This window comes from Talpa occidentalis, unplaced genomic scaffold (genome assembly GCF_014898055.3).
Source record: "Talpa occidentalis isolate TD23 unplaced genomic scaffold, MPIMG_talOcc4v2.1 talOcc4.17, whole genome shotgun sequence".
NCBI classification, from domain to species: domain Eukaryota; kingdom Metazoa; phylum Chordata; class Mammalia; order Eulipotyphla; family Talpidae; genus Talpa; species Talpa occidentalis.
The window spans coordinates 14,886,554-14,908,245 of record NW_023601754.1 but is presented as its reverse complement, the minus strand read 5'-3'; the positions used below and the strand labels follow the sequence as shown (position 1 = coordinate 14,908,245).

Here is a 21,692-nt window from a genome sequence, read left to right as displayed (position 1 = left end):
GCGGCACCTTCCTCATCATAAACTCCCCTTTCATGAAACCTTACCCCTGGAGATTGACTTTTGTGTATCTTGTTGATAGCCTTGAGGATATCAACCCAGAAAAATGAAAATTGTTGAGAAGTGTGAGTTTTAAAATCAGCATTTTACAGGGATGGAGGAATAGAACACAAATACTTCCTGATACGCATATTATTTGCTACACAGCAAAACAAATTTGCAAACATATCCTTGAAATCAGAGGAAATAGATCCCCTGAAGAGTTTCTAGATCAAGGGATGGGGACTTGAAATGCTTTGTAGATGACTCTTATTTAAGTCAAATTGGTGGTGTTTTTTTTTTTTTTGGTGGGGGGAGGGCAGTCAGTCAAGAGTGTCCATTCCAGATTCATTCAAAATCCTGGCCCTGCCACTTACTATGTGATTTTAGTACAAACTCCTCAGCTATATAATGGGAATAAATGATAAACTCTGCCTATAAGGGTTGTTAGCCACATGAGGCAGACAGACACCCTATAAATACCATTATGAGAGTTATTCCACTATTGTTATCATCATGTTATGAGGCCTTTAGTAGTTCTTTGACTTAGTGGTTTTACTTGCTTGCTAGTGGGAACCTAAATGTCTTTTTAAAATCTTGTCTCATCTAGAGCCCTTTTTTTCTATGCAGTTTTACTGCATCATCTGAAGATTCTTCTGACATGCTTATTACATTTTTTAAATGCCTAAACCTTGCATTTTACCGTAGGGCTGCTCTTGCAAAGCTATTGATATGGAATAACTAGAGACAGGCAAGGTTATGCTATGCTGAATACTTTATTTATATTTTTTATGTAAACATAATTTGCTTTGTAGGCACAATATAACAAAAGCTCTAAAGCCACAAATACATTAGACAATGTTCCAGTTCACCCCAATCAAGCTTAAATTACAGAGAAGCCTTCACAGTTCCTTTAAGGCAAACTGAGGCCTTTCTTTTCTTTATACTTCCTCCAGGAAAACAACCACATGATGGGAAAGAAAGTGCTAGAAATGAGAGTGCATTAAATGGTTAATTTTGATATTCTATTTTTTTTCCTATTTTTTATGGCATAGATGGATCTCATTGGCCAAACTCTAGTTTTTCTCCTGTATTCTGAGGAGACCAAAGGGTTTTCTTTCACCAGGTGGCATCATTGGTGATTTTAGCATCAGTTTGGCTGGTTGAAAAACCAGATTTGGGGAGAAAATGACTTTTCATGCACCTCTTCTAGACATAAGAAAGCCCATTTGGGTTCTGAACATAGAATTCCCACTTGCTGGTTGGGGAGAGCCCTGACATGGCCCGTTTGCTTCCCAGCTCTAGAAAATGCCATTTGTGTCCCACCCACCAGGACTGTCACTTGAGTATTAGTTCTTAAGACTCCACTGTTCCTGGTTATGGGAAGATTATCATCACCAGTAATAACAGCAGAAGTATGTGTGTGCATGTGGGGTGGGGGGAGCATAAAAAACCCCTGTGTTATCTCTAAATGGCCTAGAACTGGAATGTTAGCGAGTCCTGGAGTAGGAAAAGAAGATGATGTTGGTGTCTCTTTTAAGATACACTCATCTCCTTGCTCATCTGATGGCAGCATCCTGTCTCATCTTCATATTTTACATGTACATTCACAATGAGGAGAAACTCCCTTCATATATATAGATATATGTGTGGCATAAATAATTCATCATCACAAGCTCAGGATAGGAGAAAAGAACATGATTAAGGAGGTGACATTTGTTAAAAGGGACTCTGGAAATTGGTCAGGTCATTGCTGAAAGGCATTCATTCCCATCACTTGGGGGAGGAGCTGGGTCTACGCTAAGGCTCATTGGTGGAGAGATTGGGCCATGTGGACCCTCTGATGTCTTTCAGAATATAAAGTGAGTTGGGGTGCTGATCATTTGTGTCCCTCTAGTCTCCAGCTTGGTTTGTGAGTGATGGGGTCAACCCTTTGGGCCAACAGGACTGGGGGAGAGAATGAGGAGCCCCCTTGTGGAGCCCTGGGGTCTCCGCCATCTCCTGCAGGGAACTCTTTCTAAGCCAGGTCAAGTAGGGTGGGGGTGGGGTGAGGCTTCTCAGGAGTTCAGGAGCTAGAAAAGTTGGACAAAGGTGTTCAGTCAAGTAGTCTGATCCCTGATTTCCAAAGAGCAGGGACCCTGCAAAGAATCTGTACCATCATGTTGTGTTTCATTTGGCATCAGATACAGGACATCAACCCTTGTATCACTAGAGCTTGTCACCTGGTAGAACATGCTTTGGCAAGAAAAAAGATACTCATTGATTTTTTTTCCCCACTGTGGTCTCCAAGGAGGTCTTCCTTAGGGCAATCCACAGGAAAATGAGCCCCTTAGGCCCAGGCCATGAAAATAACAAAATTGGTGGATCCAAAGGCAAGTGTGCAAACATAGGTGCATCTCAGTCATGACTTCTGAAATTGCCCCACACATGGAGTTTTCTTAAATACATATGGCATGGGGTGTGGGGGTTTCTCATGAGACATGGTGTCAGAGAAAACTCATGCTGACCCATCTTCTAGCCTCAAAACTCCACATCCTTTCCCCATGTTTATGAATGAGAATCAGTGAAAGGCTCAAACATCAGAGAGGCAAAGGGGAGTGGTTTGACCTTTTGACAGGAGAACAGCGGCCTCTTAAATGGGGCGAGGGGAAGTACTACTTGGAGAGATCCAAAATGTGTAGGAAAACATCTCCTGGCTTACCCTCCTCTGCCAGCCCAATTGGCAAGCTCTCCTGTCAAGTATGGGTGGCTGGCAGCAAAAAGTGTCCCTGGCTGGAAGAATTCTAGGACCTGTTCAGAGCGACCTCACCTCTCAATCCAAACTGGTTTTCGCCCATGAATGGTCTCATAGGTTTTGGACCTGTGGGTTTGCATTAATTTGCAAGGATGTTCTAGAACTGTTGGGGAGGACCCAAAAAGGGATGTTTTTGAAATAGGGGAGGAGGAACCACAGAACGGGGAGAAACATAATACTGCATGGAATGGGATTGGCACTTAATTTCAAAAAACAACAGTGATCAACAGCTTTGTAGCTCAGCTGACTGCAGACAAACACGACACACACTGGACTACAGCATCTGTTCATGGGGGCACAGGAGAGCTTCCTCAGCCGGCCGCTCTTCTTCCCAGCTATCCTTTACATTCTCCTGCCGGGCCAGGGCTTACTGGATGAAGGGTATCCGCTCCTTGTTCTCGCTGTCACCCTCATGGTCTTCCTCCTCTTCTCCCGCCTCACTGGTCTCTGTGCTGTCGTTGGCCATCTGTAATCCAACAGAGGGCTTGTTAGTGGCTCTGCAGCCCACCCCCACCTTCCCGAGCATCTGATGAATCCCCTTGGAAGGACTTTTTTTTTTGAAAGTTTTTTCCATGAATTGTTTGTAATACAAAGCATCAGAATAAGTAACATCTTTTGCACTTATAATCAGATCTATTCTTTAAATATTTTTTAACCGGATGCATTTTCATTTTCTCCCAGTTTCCAACCCTTATATTGTTTTTGGTCTTTCCTTTCTTTTAACCTCAGATGGCAGTAACCTAAATGCCCATTGATAGATTTATCAAAAAGATGTGGTATGGGCCTCCCCAGTGGTGCAGCGGTTGAGCGCTGGGCTGCGAAGCTGCCTGCAGCCTCTGCAGCGCCGGTTCAATCCCCGGCCACGGGTGAGGGTCCCACATGGCGCGCAGACCTCTCCTGCCACCTGCTGCTCCCCTCAGCAGTGTACTTCGGTCCTTCTGCCTGCTCTGCTCCCCGCTCTGGCTCTGGTGAATTCTCTCACCCTCCTGCACTTCTGACTGTACACAGTGCTTGTATAAATAAATAAACAAACAAATAAATAAAATAAATCTTAAAAAAAAAAAGATGTGGTCTATCCACACTATGGAGCGCTATCCAGCCACAAGGAAAGACAAAATGATGCCATTTACAGCAAAATAGAAGGAGTTTGGGTGAGTTACATGTAATCAAGCTAGAGAGAACAACAAAGACAAATATTTGAGATTTACAAAGTGGGTGATTTGACAAAGTAAAATGCTTATAAAAATTAATGCATGGACTTTTTTGAGGGCTGAATGCTTCCCCAGAACTAGCATGGTGCTAGTTCTCTTAGGCTGGACTCTGTTCAGAAGCAGGCTGTGAGGTAAGGATTCATGTGCAGGCACTGGTCAGAGTGAGGAGATGAGACAAAAAAAGCAAGGAAGCCAGCACAGGATGTTTGAATAAAGAGGCACCTGCAGTGGGCAACTAGGACTTCTCCCCATTCCATATAAGGTGAAGAAACCAGAAATAGTTAAGGAGGGTGGGCTCCCTGGCAGGCCTGTGGCCAGAGGAGGCTAGTAGCAGAACAGGGCACTGGTGCGGGAACCATGGAGGCTGGGGAGGCGCCAATGAGAGCAACCAGCACACAGACCAACTAGGGTTTAATCCTGACACTGTGGTTGGCTGAGAAGTGAAATGACAATATTAACAAATGTGTATTTAGCTACTTCATTGTCTGTATTTCCCCCACTGGATGTCATTTCTGTGATGTGAACTCTGGTATCTATCTACCTACCTACCTACCTATCACTCAGTCATCCATCCATCCATCCATCCATCTATGTCTACCTACCTACCTATTACTTACCTATCTACCTACCTACCTTATCATTGCCTGGCACGATTACTGGACCTTGCTGTGCCTCCATTGTTACATGGGGATAAACCCAGCTGCTTGATAAGGCTTGAGAACCAGGTGAGGCAACATGAAATGATGTACAGTGTATCCTCAGACAGTGTCATTTCCTTCAATGTTGTTTCACCATCATGTTGATGAGAAAATAAAAACAACCCACCCCAGCCTGGGGCCACTGTCTGTGTAGGATATATAGTCTGTATTGTCCACCCACCCTCAGCACCCCTCCAGGACAAGAGCGTGTGGGATATGAGATTGCCATGCTTTGCTCCCGATGAGATCCTTGGATGAAGGGTTTATCCTGATTTTAAAAATCAAAACAAAACCAATGGAATCGTCTGGAGGCATCTGGGAGGCAGCTGAGGATGTGAGTGTGAATTTATTAGAATTTTCCAGGCATCCCTCCTTGTGGCAGCCAAGAGCGACTGATGGTAATAGACACAGGTCAATAGTTCTATCCTTTCCTGGATGCCCTCGATTGCTCTTGAAATGTGTTTACCAAAGCATTTCCCCCGCTTTTCACATCTATCTCAGTAGAGACTAATCCCGCATTTGATCAACTTTGATGATCGCTGCTTGTAATTCTCTCTATGGCACCTGCGCTCCCACCGCTTGTGTTGATGTATAGATCTTTCTGCTTTTGACTCACCAGTGGAGTTGGGGTCTTTTCTACATCCAGAATCAATTTGCCAATGTTCCCTCGGTCGTGAATCCGCTGCATGGCCTCTTTCACCTGAAAGACAAGGAGGGAAAAAGAGAGCTCTGGTTAGGTGCCAGGTTGCCTGGGTTAAAAAGAAACTGGGAAAAGACAGCGCATCAGATGCCCACCAGGAGGCGATGTGGTTCAAGCTTGGTGGTTCGGCCAACATTGATTTCAGACACTGGGTGCTTCCAATACCTTTTGGTTGTGTCCCTCACACACTGTGATCTTGTATAAGTAACTTGGTCTCCTGGGTGTCCTAAAAAATGAGGGTGGTAGCTCCTGAAATTACTTACCTAAATGTTATATAACTCTGACTCACAGTTTGGTTAAAATGGCCCATTATCCAGGGCTGAAATACATTCAGGAAAATTCCCATGCTACCTGGTTATTGGCTGGGAATTTTGTCTCACCTAATTTGAAATTTCCCCAGAACGTGTATGCTCACAGGAAAAGAGTTTCCTTTCAAATGATAGGGCTTATCAGATCAGCAGATGTCTCCTAGGACTCTAAAAAGGGAGGGTGCAGGTAAATATGATTCAGGCTTGGAGCATTTCCTTCTGCTGCTGTGTGGAAAATGAACTGTAGGGGCACAGGCAAGATTGAAAGCGGAAAGAGCAGGCGACAGCCTGGTGCCTGGCGCCAGTAAGTGGACCACATCTCTTAGTGAAATCTAAATGGAAATGCAGCATCTCTTGATTAAAAAAAGAGACAGAGAGCCCAAAAATTTTTTTCTCAGACGTCTCAGATTTTAAAATATTTTAGTTCATTCCGCCAAAGAATAATCATTAAATGTCGCTTAAAGGCCTGGGTTTAATTGTTTTTTAAAGATTTATTTTATTTATGCATCCAAGAACTGGGATATGGGCCAGAGGTGTTGGTGGGGGTGGGGGTGAGAGGATTCATCAGAGACAGAGTGGGGAGCAGAACAAGTGGATTTATGAAATACACTGCTGAGGGGAGCAGGGGGCTAGACAGGAGAGGTCTGCTGCGCCATGTGGGTTAGCTCGCTGGCTGGGGGATCGAACTCCTGCTTCAGTGGCTTCATTGTGTTGAGTCTTAACCCCTTAAGCCACCAGGGAGGCCCGGTTTAATTTTTTTTGTTTAAATTAATGTAGGTGTCTGCCTTTAAGGAATTCAATTTGGAGCTGATGGAGCAGTGTTTGCTTACAGAAAGTCCACAGTCATCTCTTCATTTGGATAGAAAATTGACAGTCATTAAAATCTCCAGATTCCAATTGCTTTTCTGGGATTCATCCTAAAAACATTATTCAAATGATGGGGGAAAAAACTTGCCACACAAAATCTACTCAGTCACAGCACTGCTTTCAATGTCATCACTGAAGCAATTTATGTCACATTTATCTACTGAATGGAAATGCTATGTTGTAGTTAAATGTAGCTAATTATAAAAAATGGACAGCAGGATCAGATGCCTTTATAATATAGTTAAATGGTTAAGTAGAGATACATCTGTTTACAGGGCCAGAAAAACTGAACATACTCTAATCACTAGAAATCATTCAAATGAAAGGTAAAGTATCATATGGGAGAAGTGAATGCCTTCTAACACTACTGTCCAAATGTGGTTACATGTTATCAAATCAGTATTTAATATAAATTAAATGTGTCTTTTTAAAAAAGATTTGTTTATACAAAAACTGGGGTACAGGCCAGATGCGCGGAAGGGTGAGAGATTTCACCAGAGACAGAGTGGGGAGCAGAACATGCAGATGGACCAAAAACACTGCTGAGGGGAGCAGTGGGTAAGACAGGAGAGGTCTGCCCTGCCATGCGGGTATCTCCCTGGCTGTCCAGGAATCAAACCCGCACTGCAGAGGCTGTGGACAGCTTCACAATGCTGCTCTCAACCCACTGGGGAGGCCCTAAATGTGTCTTTAAATGCAGTCTTTGGATAGGCTAACATTGGTTAGAATTAACCTGTTTTATAGACTTCCTATGTCAATTTCCAGTAGATTTATTTCTATGGTGAACATTGCTTTTCAATGTGCTTTCATATTTGAGCATAATAACAGCTACTTTTTTTGAGTATTTCCATACAGGGTGGTAGACAGCTTCCAAAATAGCATCCCCCCCTGCTTTTCTTGTGGCCCTGTGTACCCCCTTCCTCTTGAATAAGGACTCCACAGACAACCTGCTACAAATCAAGGAGAACAGGACAAAAGTGATGGCTTATCGCTTCCAAGATTAGGTTATAAAGGACTGAACTTCTGTATTGCAGTCTTTCTTTGACTTCCAGCCTTTTGCTCTGGCTGTACAAGTTGCCCCCTGTGAGCTGCCCCTTGGGGAGGGCCGTGTGGCAGAGAATTGAGGAAGTACTCTGGCCAGTGAGGAATTCATGCCCTGGTCCCAAAGCCCATAAGGAACTGATCCTCCATCAGTCCATGACAGAGCTTGAGCTGAGACCACAGCTTCAGCTGCAGATACCCTGGTCATGGCCTGTGAGTGATCCCCAGCCCAAGGACCCGGCTGAGCCATGCCCAGGGTCCTCACCCGCAGGACCTGTGGCAACACAATTTTTTTTAAAAGATTTATTTATTTATTTATACAAGCATTGGGTACAGTCAGAAGCGCGGGAGGGTGAGAGAATTCACCAGAGCAAGAGCGGAGAACAAAACAGGCAGACTGACGAAGTACACTGCTGAGGGGAGCAGCGGGCGCGGCAGGAGAGGTCTGTCGCGCCATGTGGGACCCTTGCCGTGGCCGGGATTCGAGCTGGCGCTGCAGAGGCTGCAGGCAGCCTTGCAGCCCAGTGCTCAACCACTGCGCCACCAGGGAAGGCCCAACACAAATGTTGTTTTAAGCTAATACGCTTTGGGGGAAAATTTTACCACAGCAGTAGATAACTAGTACACCCTTACCTTGCAAAATAGACCAGAGACATTCTGTAGGGGAGGAGGGAGAGGGATCAGGACAGGAGTGGGAAGAGCAAAGGGACTATGGTGATAGTGCATGGGTGAATTGGTGGTGGGAATTTCACAGGAAATCATACACTGTACAAAAATGAAGGATGATGTTTTATATATATATATATGATTTATATTTATATATATAGTTTTATACACACACACACACACACACACACACACACACGATACCCATTTTACAGATAAGCACCTGGACACTCCCAGATACAAACAATCTGTGAAAGGTTGCATGGCTACAAGTTATAGGACTGTGCTTCCCACTCAGGGTTTTGGCTTCAAAACCAATGCTTTCCCCCAGTTTTGTCCACATCATGCGGCTTGGGGTGATTCTGAAAGGCAGAGGAGGGGAGTAGGTAACATCTCACAGAATGGCTTCCCAGAATTCAGTTCTTTATTATCCTGGCAAATTATTAGGCACCTGGCGACACCTTGGAGATGAGGAACATTTTTTTTTTTTTTGAGCTGCTTCTCTAATAACAGAGCCCAGGGACACAGAAAAAGCTGTTCAGGCTTATTGTGATGCTGGAAAAAAGCCCCCTCCTCCCAAGGCTGGCTTAGTCTGTGTCTTTTTTGACTATCTCGTTCTGCAAAGAACAAATCAGGTTGTCTGAATTGACATCCTTAACTCTTGGAGATGGGGAAATATTTTGACAACAACTTAGAAGAAACAAACTACGGTTTTTTGATCAATTCTTTAACAGGCACAACATGTGGTCTTTTACCCAGGTAGCTTCATTTTACCAGCACCTCAAAGCAAGCGCAGCGCATCACAGTTCCACAGATGAGAAAACCAAAACCCTAAGGCGTCTGCCCCAGGTCTACCCAAAAGGTGATGGGGACCCCTGGGGAACTGAAAACAGATGTCCCTTTTCAGGAATCAGTACAGAACTCAGGACAGGGCTCTGCCCTCAAATTGCACGTTGCTGGGTAAAGTCTGTAGAAAAGAGATCTTGCTCCCAAGCTACCAGGTTGTAAGCTCCTGCACCTGGGGGTGACAGAGCCCACAAGATGGTGGCCTCCAGAAAGCAGTCTGCCTTGTGGTGGCCAGAGTCCCTCTGTGCTTCACACCTATTCCTGTGGATTCAAGACAAGAGCCTAGCAGGCCTTCAGCACCCAATCTTCAGAGTCCATGTGTGGCCTGACATCAAAGACAATGAAACAAAAGAGAATGCAAACTATCTCATTAAAAATTGTCCACCTCCGTTCCATGTTGGAGTGGCATTTAAAATAGACTGGTTAAGGAAAGCATCTTATGAAAATGGATTTCACCTGCTTTTCACTTTTCTCAATGTGTCTATGACAGGATTTAAAGATTTGCATCTGGCTCACGTGGTAATTCTGCTTGGCAGCAGCACAAAAATGGATTTTCCAGCCTAGTTATTGTAGATGCCTCTCTGGCATTATTGCTTGCCCTCCCCTCACCCTCTCCGACCTACTTGCTTCAATCCCTCCACTGGAAAAGTAACTGAAGCAGCCTCACAGCTTACCCCTCTGCAGTGCCCTTGTGGAGAACTACCCTGGATTTGTCTTGCGGCTGTTGATTTAGATGTGAACTCTCGCAGGAAGCTGGTCTGTGCCCCATGCCCCTCACTGTCTGGGTCAAGTCCCTTTGGACTTCCCTTAACACTTGTGCTCATCCAGTGATGTCACCCCACATGGAACTTCCTTATCAGCCTTTCCTCAACTTAGTAAATCTCTAGTTGCCATCCACTACAACCAAGACACAAACATATAGTGAACTAAAATTTTTCTAATTATTAGCCCCATTAAGAAATGTCCCAAGACGGGCCTCCCCTGGTGGCACAGTGGTTGAGTGCTGGGCTGCAAAGCTGCCCGCAGCCTCTGCAGCTCTGGTTTGATCCCCAGCGGCCGGCGAGGGCCCCACATGGTGTGACAGACCTTTCCTGCTGTGCCCGCTGCTCCCCTCAGCAGTGTATTTTGTCAGTCTGCCCGTTCTGTTCCTGCTCTGGCTCTGGTGAATCCTCTCACCCTCCGTACTTCTGACTGTGCCCAGTGCTTATATAAATAAATAAATAAATAAATAAATCTTAAAAAAAAAAGTCCAAGACACTGGTGAAATTAATTTTAATGACAGATTTTCTTTTTCTCCAGTCTGCCAGCTTTTAAAAACAGAGGCATAACTTCCATGTAACAGTCTGCAGTTCAGGGGTTCTGCATGCTGCTTTGATAGGTGTGCCTGTTGTGAAATGATTGCCAGACTAAGACCATTACCACCCGCCCCCATACATAGTCACCAACAAAATTTGCTTTTGTGATGAGTGCTTTTAAGACCTACTCTCTTAGCAGCTTTCAAATATACCATACAGTGTTATTAACTACAGTCTACATGACACCCCCAGAACTGATTCATTTTATGACTGCAAGTTTGTGCTATTTGGCACCCTTCACCCACCTCGCCTACACCCCAACAGGCCTCTGTGCTCAGCATCTTGACACAATTTGGATGACACATCTCGAATTTTCTCCCATCTTCTGGGTGGAAAGCCAGTTCCAGCAGAATGGCCTAAGTACATCAAGACTGTGTAGCTCTGGAAAACCAGCTTTTAAGACCATATCTGACCAGCCACACAGCTGTCAGGGATGACTCAGACTGTTTGGCCGGACCACAGCCCTGATCAGGACCAGACTCCACTTGGCCACCATGTGACAGCTGTCTGGACCTGCTAGATGTCCTGCTAGGACATCTAGGGATGTGCCCACAAATCCACTGTCTGCTCATTTACTCATTCACCAGTTCATTCATTCATTCATGAGGCTATCATGTGCTAGACACACCTCTGCACTGGGGTCTCTGAGTTGATGCCACTGGCCTGTCCATCTAGAACCCCACTCTCCAATATGGTAGACATGAGCCACAACAGCCACAGGGTACTTGATGTCCAGCTAGTCTGAGTGAGACACACTTTAGGTATAAAAGTCACCTTGGACTCCAAAAATTTAGTACCAAAAAAGGGAATATAAAACATCTCATTATTACTTTATTCTACTGAGTATTTAAGTAATGCTTTTGTGCAGACTTGGTTAAAGAAAATCTATAATATGGCAGTAGTTATGGTATGTAGAGGAACTAAGAGAGGCAGAGTTTCTGGAAGCTTCCATAAGACCTAAGTGGCCTGAAATTGCTCTGGTTATCTCAGGGGGCTGCCCCCCTCATCCATCTTCTCTGCTCCCCTGTGGGCTGTATCTGCTGGGACCCTTACCCATGACTTCTATATAGTTGGCTAAGGCCAATAAGAGACACTGATAGAGCTCAGAGGGCAGGAGGAAGTTGGTTCCTCCCTCACCTCCCCCTTGAAATGCATCTGTGGCAGTAGCTAGGCCCTTCACAAGTATTGCTCCTACCAGGTCCTTGTTCTCTAGGGATCCTTCCTTTTACCTTCAGACCTTTGGGGATCCTTCCTTTTACCCCTTCACACCTAGATATGTACTATAGGCTAAATGTGTTTTCTCCCCAAAATTCATACATAGAAATGCTAGCCCCTAATATTAGGAGATGGGCCTTGGATGGATGATTAAGTCATGAGGGTGGAAACTTCTTGAGTGGGATTAGTCCCCCCAGTGCTCCCCAGCCTGTTTGGCCATGTGAGGATTTGTCTGTGAGGAAGCTAGCTTTCACCAGATGCCGAATCTCCTGGTGCCTTGGTCTCATACTTCCCAGCCTCTAGGACTGTGAGAAATAAATGTTGTTCATCAGCCACCAAGGCTATGGCATACAGTGATAGCAGCCAGAATAGACTAAAGAACAGGCAATGTCTCCCTGCTATTGCTGGCTTCTGGGTAGTTCACATCCCTGTTGGTTTCCTCAACTCTCAAACATGTCAGTAAATACTCCCTTCATTACACAGTCCCTTCATAATCCCAGTTGAGGAGCTGCCTATTTTCTGACTGATACATTAACCACACATTTTTTTTTTTTTAATTTGACAAACATATTGAGCAGGTACGAAGTGTTAAGTCCTGGTGGTAAGTCCTAAGCGTTAAGACCATGGTGAGCCAGCATCTACAAGATCCTCCATGCATGTGAAGTGTATGGTCTGATGAGAGACACAGACTTAATCCATGAAGAATGACTCAAATACACGATAGCAGCTAAGAGGGTGCTCTGAGAAAGTGGGTAGAAGTGCTGACTTAGTTGGAAAGGATCAGGCAGGGCTTCCCTGAAAAAGCAGTCGCTGGACTGGGACTTATAGGTTGACAAGAGGTAGATCAGAAATGAATGGAAATGGGGTCACTCTAAGCAGGGTGAGCAGAATGTGATAGGCGAGATAGGAAGGAGTTCAACAGACCTGAGGACAAAGAACGAAAGCGGGGTGATAAACTGGCGAGGCTGGTGGGGGGCTCTAGTATTGCATTCCAGAGTACTTCCAAGGATGCTGTTTCCCCACACCCAATCACTCACATCTACACTGTCCTTCCATCTCCTGCCACTTTCTTCCTCAGTGGTCATTTCTTCCACATTTGGGTGAGGAATGGCAACGATGCTCGGTCTGGAGTCTCATTTACTATTTGGCGATCTCCTACCTCCTGCTGCATCAAGCCATGAAGGCACAATGATGCGCTTACGAATGTAAGCATCTGGCTAGTACTCTGAACAGCCATGAGCACAGCCACCTCACAGAGCAAATAACCAAAGATGGATTATTATACAGCTCGCTGGGCCTAATTAGATGACAATGAAAGCTTCAAAAAAAAAAAAAAAAGAAAAAAGAAGAAGAAGAAGTGAGTAACACTGTAATTAAGAAGTACATCTACCAATGTCGTCTGTGGAAGATGACTCCTATTAACAACGTCCGTCTTTGGGAAGAATTGATGATTGTTTAACATCCAAAGTGGGACTTGAAAAGTAATACATTGATCACAAGTAGACTTGGGATCTGGAATTTCTGTGTTCTGTCAAATTGCTTTAGGAGTCTAAAGTGACCAAGTTGGAAGAGTGATTGGAAAGGTAAAGTGTCAGGGACTGTGGCTTGATTGACAGAGAAAAGGTTCCAACACTCAACTTCCTTTTAAATCAGTGGCAGAGAGGATCTTTGCAATAAGGCAAGGCATGTATTAGGTAGGGGCAAGAGAGGCAGCTAAGGCCAGAACTCACAGGGCATCCAAGTGCTAAGTCAGCACTAAGAGTGCATATCTCCTCAACTTTTTCTCCTTTGTCACCTCTCGCCCACCCCAGGCCTGCAAATAAATGACTGATAGTCTTATGGGAATGGAAACTCTCAGTAGCTATCATGACAGAAGTATCTGCTCGGCCACTGGACAGCAAATGGGAATGTCCCCAGAGGAATTTTTAAGGGATTATTGGTAGGAACACTGGCTCAGAAGAGATAAGAAATGTTCTGAGAGTGAGGAAGAAAGGTGAGCAAAAAGCAAGACAGTGTAAGTGAGGTGGAGTAACTCAGTTCTTTCCCCCAGACACTTGGGCTATACTAACGCTCTTGGTCAAGTACACATCATGGTCATGAGGAGTTCAAATAAATTAGACATTGAGCCAAAAAATGGGAGGTTCAACAGAAATCTGCAATCCATAACCAAGCCAAATTACGTATTCTTGTCCTGCTATATCTGAACTAAAACAAAAGATGAGTGGAAAAATCTAGGGAATTCCTGCCAATGTTTACTTTATTTAACAGTGTTCCCCAATGTGGCATTTGGATGGTTGGATAGAATTGAAGTGGACACTCAGTGGGTGCTTATTCCAACCTGTGAGTGAGGCCCGGGAAAGAGGATTGAAAAGGAGCACAAGATGATTCCTGTTCCCTGCACAGAAGTATCTGTTGTACACTCGGCAAGAGAGACATCTGCGGTGTAGTGGGGCATGGAAGATGAAGCAACTGATGAGGGGGAAGGATGCAAAGCAGGGAAAACTCTAAAGAAGAAGTGACTTCTGGTCTGAGACTTGGAGGTGAAGCAGCAGTTTATCACTCAATCAAGTAAAAGGATGTAGAATTAATGGAAGGCAATACTGTTCTACCCAAGGAATGAGAGTAGCCACAAGAATGCCCAGGGGACAGTGCCCTATTACACTGAAAATCCTCAGGAAGTGCTTAAGAGCCTCATGTCTGCTGGATGAAATCACCAGAGCTCCTGCAGTGCCACGTGATATGGGTATGGCTTGTAAAATATACCTTTGATTGGTTCTTCTTGGAATCTGTCTACAAAATCCTCATGCCAATACTCTGCATTTCTGCTTAGAGGAATCCCGTTGCTTCTTGATGTGACTGCCCAGCTCTCAGGTAACATGGGGTCTGTGTATCCACAGAATGACAGCTGTACCATCTCATGATGCCTGGAGGCTTTTGCCTACAAGTGCCAAGCAGTAGACTACGTTTGTAGGAAAGTCTCAGGCCAAGTTTTCAAAGTTCTCAAGTGGGAGCTCCCGCTGACATTGGGAAGATGGAGTTTGGAAGGCAGAGGTGACCTTTCTTTAGATGTGGAGAGAAAGGAACTGTTTGCAAGTGTCCAGGAGCACTTTTGGTACCTAAGGGGATGGCAGTGCATGGAATATGTGATCTAGATACAGCTGTAACCCAGACACTTGCCTGCAGCACAGAATCGAAGGTCACCAACAGGGGACATGCCTGGGACCAGTGTCTGGTTGCTGTGGGGTGCTCTGAAGCATGAAGGGGCAGTGAAAGGGCCATGGTGCTGAATAAGGGGCTGCTGGGGCACAGCACTCCTGAAGAAAGCTGGTTCTCACTCTGCAGGGAATACTCCCACTTGGAGAGCAAGGGTGGCAGAGGTGTTCTGACCTGGGAGCCTGGTGATCTGAGAGTCACTACCTGTCCATAGGCGGTAAGAGGAAAAGCTAAGAGACTCAAGGAAAAAGCTCAACCTGAAAATCAGGTCAATTTAAAGGACAAGGCAGAGGCAGTGCATCCATGGGGTCGTGGGGGACGCTCGCTGTCATCACCGCACTTGACAGAGGCGAGGGCTCCCAGCAGCTGCCACGGAGCAGAGAGCCTTGTGTGCATTAGCTCATCTGGTGGCATCAACCCTGGGAGGGAAGTGGGTGTGTGTCAGGCTGTCAATCAGGAATACATCACAGTCCTCTCCCTTTTCTTCTTGAGTCCTTGTTGCTCATGGAGAACGGTGAGATGAACTTGAGTTTAGTGAGGTCAAGTACCTCACCCAAGGTTTGACAGTGGAATATAGAGAAGCCCACTGAGCTCTGGGTACATGACCTATTCCAGGAATCGGCATATCCATTGGCAGGGAGGTCAGGGAAGGCTTGGCCCACATGTAGGACCAGAGAGGTTTCATTCTCTCTTTCATCCTCGTGGGTTTGTCCCTTGGATATGATACTTCACTCTTGAAGTTTCTCAGCTTAGTAACTAACATTCTGGATCAGTTAATTACTGGTTACTAGGGGTTATCCTGTGTATTACAGGATGCCTAGCAGCATCCCTGGCCTCTCCTCACCAGATGCCAACAGCACTCCTGCTGTGACAAACAAAAACGTTTCCAGACATTGTCAAGTGTCCCCTGGGGGTTAAAATTCCCTTCAGGTGAGACCTGTGGTGTTATGGGGGCATGTTCCCCACCTAACCCCCATCCCGTTGGTCTGTGGACTCTTCAAGGGCAGCACCTGCCCCACTGGACATGACATGACTCCTTGGACAGGGACCTTCCCAGAGACGCAGCTGTGTCCTTTTCCGGGAGACACTGTGTATCTTTCCACTATACCCGCTCCAATAATATCCTCATATGACTAATTAGATTAGTTTTTCTCTAGTGAGGCAACCTGTGTCAAAATCACAAAGTGCAGTTTTTAATAAGTGACCGTTGGCCTCACCCTAGTTGACTCTGTGGAGGTCCTCTCCTTTGGGTGATGTCTGGGGCTTGAACTTAACTGCACTTCACTGAACAGGTACTGACTTTCCACTACAAGTCAGGCATTGTCCTGGGCTGGCTCACATGGTAATGTTTGGGGAATGTATTAGTGTCTCAGGACTGTTATAACAAAGAATGGACAGGGTAGGGGGCGTAAAATAATAGACATTTATTCTTAACAATGCTCTGGAGGCAAAAAGTCCAAAATCAGAGGGTTAGCAGATCTTACTCCTAGGCAAATAGAATTGCTTCCTCTGAGAAAGAATCTTCTCCAGCCTTCTCTCTTGGCTTGTGCCGCTTGTAGCCAAGCCCTGGTGTCCATGGTTCATTGATGCCTCCCTCCAATCTGCTTCCATCTTCACCAGCCATTAGGTCCTGTGCTTCTGTGTCTCTTCTACTCTTTTTATAATGACACCAGTCACATGGATTACGGGTTGCCCTACTCCAGTATCACCTCATCTTCTTGTCAAGAAATAGAAATTTGCCGGCTACCTCCACAGCCCCTCTGGCTTTCCTGTCTCAATCTCAACCCCAGCCCATCCCTCCAAATGTTACCACCTCTGTGCTGACTTTGGGAATGGTTGGTTTCTTATATTTCTTGAATTTTTCACTCCACTGTATAGTTCAAAGCACATAGTTTTCTTTTGCCCATTTGAAAAAAATAGAAGCCTTTAAATCTTTTTAAATTGAACTTCTATTTTATTGCTCTTGCTCTTCTTTGCAAGACCTGTGGAAAAGCACAGGTTGCGTAAGCTGTGGACTCACCCAATTTCTAGATCAGTGGGTTGCAGACAGCAGGTGCAGACCAGCATGTTGTCCACACTTTGTATTCCTCCAGGTTGTGGGGAGGTTTGGTTGAGCTGATATGTTTCCTTTGCCAAGATTCTTGGTGCAGTTATGTCCTCCGGGAGACACGGGGTGGCTGGTTGGCTGCCTTCGGCTCAATGCCTAGACCATTAATTTGCTGGGGGCTGTGGAATGGTGATGTTCTCATTCCAGCATGTTGTGTTCATTTATTAGATGCCATAATTTTAAAAGGAGATGACACATCCCTTCATCCATTATTGATCAGTTCATTGAGAAAAGGCAGGATAAGTCATTGATTCTATCCTTAGGCTGACTGGTGACAGCAGCCTTTAGTTTAATTTAATTTTTTAATTATGTTTATCGAGGTGGCATTGATTTGCAGCCACTATACATGTTTTAAGAGTATCTGCTCAGGGCCTCCCTGGTGGCTCAAGGGGTTAAGACGCAGCCTATGAAGCTATCAGCAGCCACTGCAGCAAGAGTTTGATCCCTGGCCAGGGAGGTGACCCACATGGCGCAACAGACCTCTCTTGTCTCGCCTGCTGCTCCCCTCAGCAGTGTATTTCAGTCAGTCTGCCTGTTCTGTTCCCCACTCTCTGTGGTGAATCCTCTCACTGCCCGCACCTCTGGCCTGTACTCTAGTTCTTGTGTGCATAAATGGATAAATCTTTAAAAAAAAAAAGAGTATTAGCACACACCTCTACAAATATATATTCTCATACCACCAAAGTCCCAATAATTCTCTACCATAGTCCATTGGGCTCCCTTGCCCCTTTTCTTTCACCACCTCTTCCTTATCCACCCTCCTGGCAGCCTCAGTTCTGCAGTCAGATTTTAAGGGTTTGTTTTGTTTTGTTTTTGCTTGTTCCTTTGCTTTGTTTTTTTAGATCCCACTCTGAACGCAATCATCTGGTATTTTTCTTTCTCCTTCTGGTTTATTTTGCTTAGCATAATTCCCTTCAGTTTCATGTTATTGCAAATGGCAAGATTTTATTTTTTTTAAAAAATAGCTGCATAGTATTCCATGGGCAGGAGACGAATATACTTCTCTGAAGAAGACATACAGATGGCCAACAGGTACATGAAAAAATGCTTAACATCACTTATCACCAGGGAAATTCAAATCAAAACCACATGAGATATCACCTCACACCCATGAGAATGGCCCATATCAAAAAGACCAAAAATATCAAGTGCTGGCAAGATGTGGAGAAAAAGGAACCAGTATACACTGTTGATGGGAATTTAGATGGGTCTAACTCCTATGCAAAACTGTATAGAAGTTTCCAAAACATTAAAAAGAGATCTGCCATATGATCCATCAAACCCTCACCTAGGTGTCTGGCCAGAGAATACAGAAACACTAATTTGAAGGGACATCTGCACTCCTATGTTCATTGCAGTTCTATATATAACAGCCAAGTTATGGAAGCAACCTAATTGCCCGCTGGCAGAGGATGCAACAGCCTTTTAAAAGAGGCAAAATTAAAGAAATGGAGTAAAGATTTATGAGTAAAACACTCATTTTTAAAGAATATTAGTTGATATTTAAAAGCAAAATAATAGAGTAAAATGTCCATCTGGAGTTGGATGGATCAGGGAATTGCAGGATATCCCTCTAAGTCTCCTTTTCCCATTTCTGTCTGACATAGTAAGAAGAATAAATAATTGAATAGTCAATGTGGTCACATCTATGTCAATTATATTAATTAATACAAATAATAGGTTATATTAACCTAACTCCCTGGCTATATCTGACTGGCAGCTTATAGTTCATTTTCATTTTTTCCATTGTGCTTTTTCTGTATTTTTTTAAGCCACTCTGTTGAGATGTCACTGAAATATAGAAAGCTATGCATATTTGATAAATACAACTTGATTAGTCTGGGGATAAGTGTATGCCCAGGAAACCTTATTATCCTCAGGGTCATAAACATACCCACCACCTCCCAAAGTTTCCTCTTGCCCCCTTTATTACAACAACAATAATAATGTGTGTGTGGTAAGAACACTTTTCCACTTATTACACTTGCTTATTACACTTATTTATTTTAAAGATTTTATTTATTTATTTTTTTTAGAATAGAAGAACTGGGTTATAGGCCAGAGGAGCATTCTCTCCAGAGGGGTGAGAGGATTCACCAGAGATAGAGTGGGGAGCATAAGAGGCAGATCTGCTGAAATATACTGCTGAGGGGAGCAGCGGGTAAGACAGGAGCGGTCTGCTGCGCCACATGGGTTAGCTCCTGGCTGGGGATCGAACTCTGGCTTTAGTGGTGATAGTGCTAAGACTCCCTAAGCCAGTAGGGAGACCCTGCTTTTTTTTTTTTTTTTTTTAAAAAGTGCTTTATGAGCATGTGTTCATAAGATGCCAAGTTTGTTTCTCTTCAGTAAGAATATTACCATTTATTTTCACACAGGCAATTTTTCTGTAGCTTCAACATTTTCCTCTAGAAAAATAACAAAAAATTTCAAAGCTTAGAACTGGATTACTTGACCCTCTCTCTTCTTATCTCCTCCCAGTTCAAAATGCTTGCTTCTCTTGTGGCCAGCACCCTTGGGTCTGCCATTATACTCCCCACACTCAGGCCTCTGCACAATCTTCTTTGTGGTTTAGACTTCTTCTGGAAAATTGTCTTTGTCTGCCCACCACACTCTGCTCCCGATCACAGTGCCTCTGCCCTGGGCATTTGGGGAATTCTTGCCCTTCTTATCCTGGGTCACTTCGATCCTCTTTCCAGAAGACTTGTCAACACCATGACAACTGGAAATCTCGTCTGCATGCTCCTCAACTGCTATTGCTCTGAGATGGCACATTTTGAGAGTGATAAGCAAAGCCCCCGCCCACTCTGAGCGTCACCATAGATTCTGGGGCAGGGCAGAGGTTGTGCACAGGGAGAGGGCTGAAGCCTCTCAGCGAATGTGTGAGAGAGGATGCCCTGCCAGTATTTCATTTAAGAAGAAACTAATTCACTGCCACCCATTGTGCCCCACTCCATTGACTCTCTGTAGGCCACCAGAATCCAAACTCTACCTTTAAGAAAGCACGTCCCTTGGCTGTCACCTCTGCTGTGTTTTGTCTTCTATGCTCCTTCGCCTCTGAGTTCAAAGCTCCACCACCTCCCTCCAGATGATTTTTCCAGCTTTCTCTGTGATCGCCAAGCCTCTAGCTTTTCCATGTGCCCATCTGCCTTCACTCTGCTGCCAGACCCACGATTCACGGTCAGTACAGGTGCATGTCCTTTCTCAAATGCTTGAGGCCATGCTGCCATTCAACTATGATAACGACAGCAGTGGTGATTCTGATGGCTAACACTGTCCACTCAGCCCATGAGCTAGGCATGTATGAAGGGCCAAGTGTTTTCCATGGAACAGTCTACATTTGGTCATCATAACCCTGTGATGGATGTATTATCATTATTCTCACTTATGCAAAATGAGAATCAGGGGGGTTAATTAACCAGCCCAGGGTCAGAGTCATATTCGACAGAAGGGCTAGGATTTTACCCTAGACTGTTTATGAAATATGGATAGATGAAATGATATCCCATCTGACATTTGCCTTAAAATACTTCAGAAAAAATGATGGGAGGCAACAAATGAAACCCTAACAGTCAAATGTTAATCACTGTGAAAGGTGGGGTGATGGCTAGGTGGCCAGGGTGCGCAGAGGGCAGGGTTTTATAATTAACTGCTGCTTTTGAATGTATTTGGAATTTTCCCAAAAGTTTGTAAAATGTGGTCTTTGAGATTTTCCCCAAATACCGACTATAGCAGCAATTCCAGTATTCAACATGCCTGACCATTACACCCTTGTGGGGGACCAGCGTGTGCTGGACGGTAATGTTACAAATGAGAGATTTGGGTATTGAAAAGTTTGGTGCTGGAGGACAAGTTCAAGGAGTTATTTTCATCTCTTCAGAGAGAAAAATGTATCCTTTGAACCAAATAATCCAGCTTGGTGAGGGCAATGCCTTCTAGGATTGAACTCCTATCACGAGCCAGGTAGGAACCAGGGCAGTAAACCCCCAACCCTGCCCTGGACACGTCAGGCTGCCAAGAAAGGGGGTGCTCAAGTCTAGCTGAGTGTGGGAAGAGCTATGTCCTAGGTTTGAATGAAGAGGCGTGGGAGCTCAGGGGAGGAAGTGACTCAGTTCAGAGAAAAATGGCATAAACCTTGGATTTTTAAGGTGGGAGTCACCTTCCAGGAAGTGATTGTCTCATCCACGAAGCTGGGCTGTAGTTGAGGGGGGCACAGTGTGTGCTGGGGGGCACTGTCTATTGAGCATTATGGGAGGGCTCCTGTGGGGAATAGGAGCTGACATAGCTGGGTTGCGTCTCAGGAAGATAGTCCATGTCAAAGTGGGGCACTGGGCTGGGAGGCCAGTGAGATCTGGGAATGCCTGCCTTTGGGATCACTTCAAGCAGCCTGGAAGTCATGTAATATGGAAAGAGTCTTTAAAACGCCCTAGGTTTGAGACTCTCCCATCAAGGAGAGTGGAGATCTGAGGTAATTTGCTTTATCTTCATCCATTTTAATTAGCACTGGAGACATTGACCTCACCAGCCCTGGAACCTTCCTGACGTCAGTGTCTGTGTGACACTAAAGTCTAGTTTTTTAATGATCTCAGCCCACTTGCTGAGGCACGGAGGGGAATCGAGGGGCTAACCTTTTCTTTC

At 44.9% G+C, this 21,692-nt stretch overlaps 1 protein-coding gene across 1 annotated transcript in view; it reads right to left on the bottom strand.

Moving 5' to 3' along the window:
* Positions 1–803: 803 nt before the first annotated feature.
* Positions 804–21,692, bottom strand: part of VAT1L (vesicle amine transport 1 like) — a 131,211-nt gene continuing 110,322 nt past the window's right edge. The window contains exons 8-9 of the mRNA XM_037516196.2: positions 5,356–5,439; positions 804–3,296 (exon numbers count right to left, since the gene is read on the bottom strand). Coding sequence (XP_037372093.1) covers positions 3,198–3,296; positions 5,356–5,439 — 183 coding nt within the window. The 3' untranslated portion in view covers positions 804–3,197. The remainder of the gene's footprint in view (positions 3,297–5,355; positions 5,440–21,692) is intronic.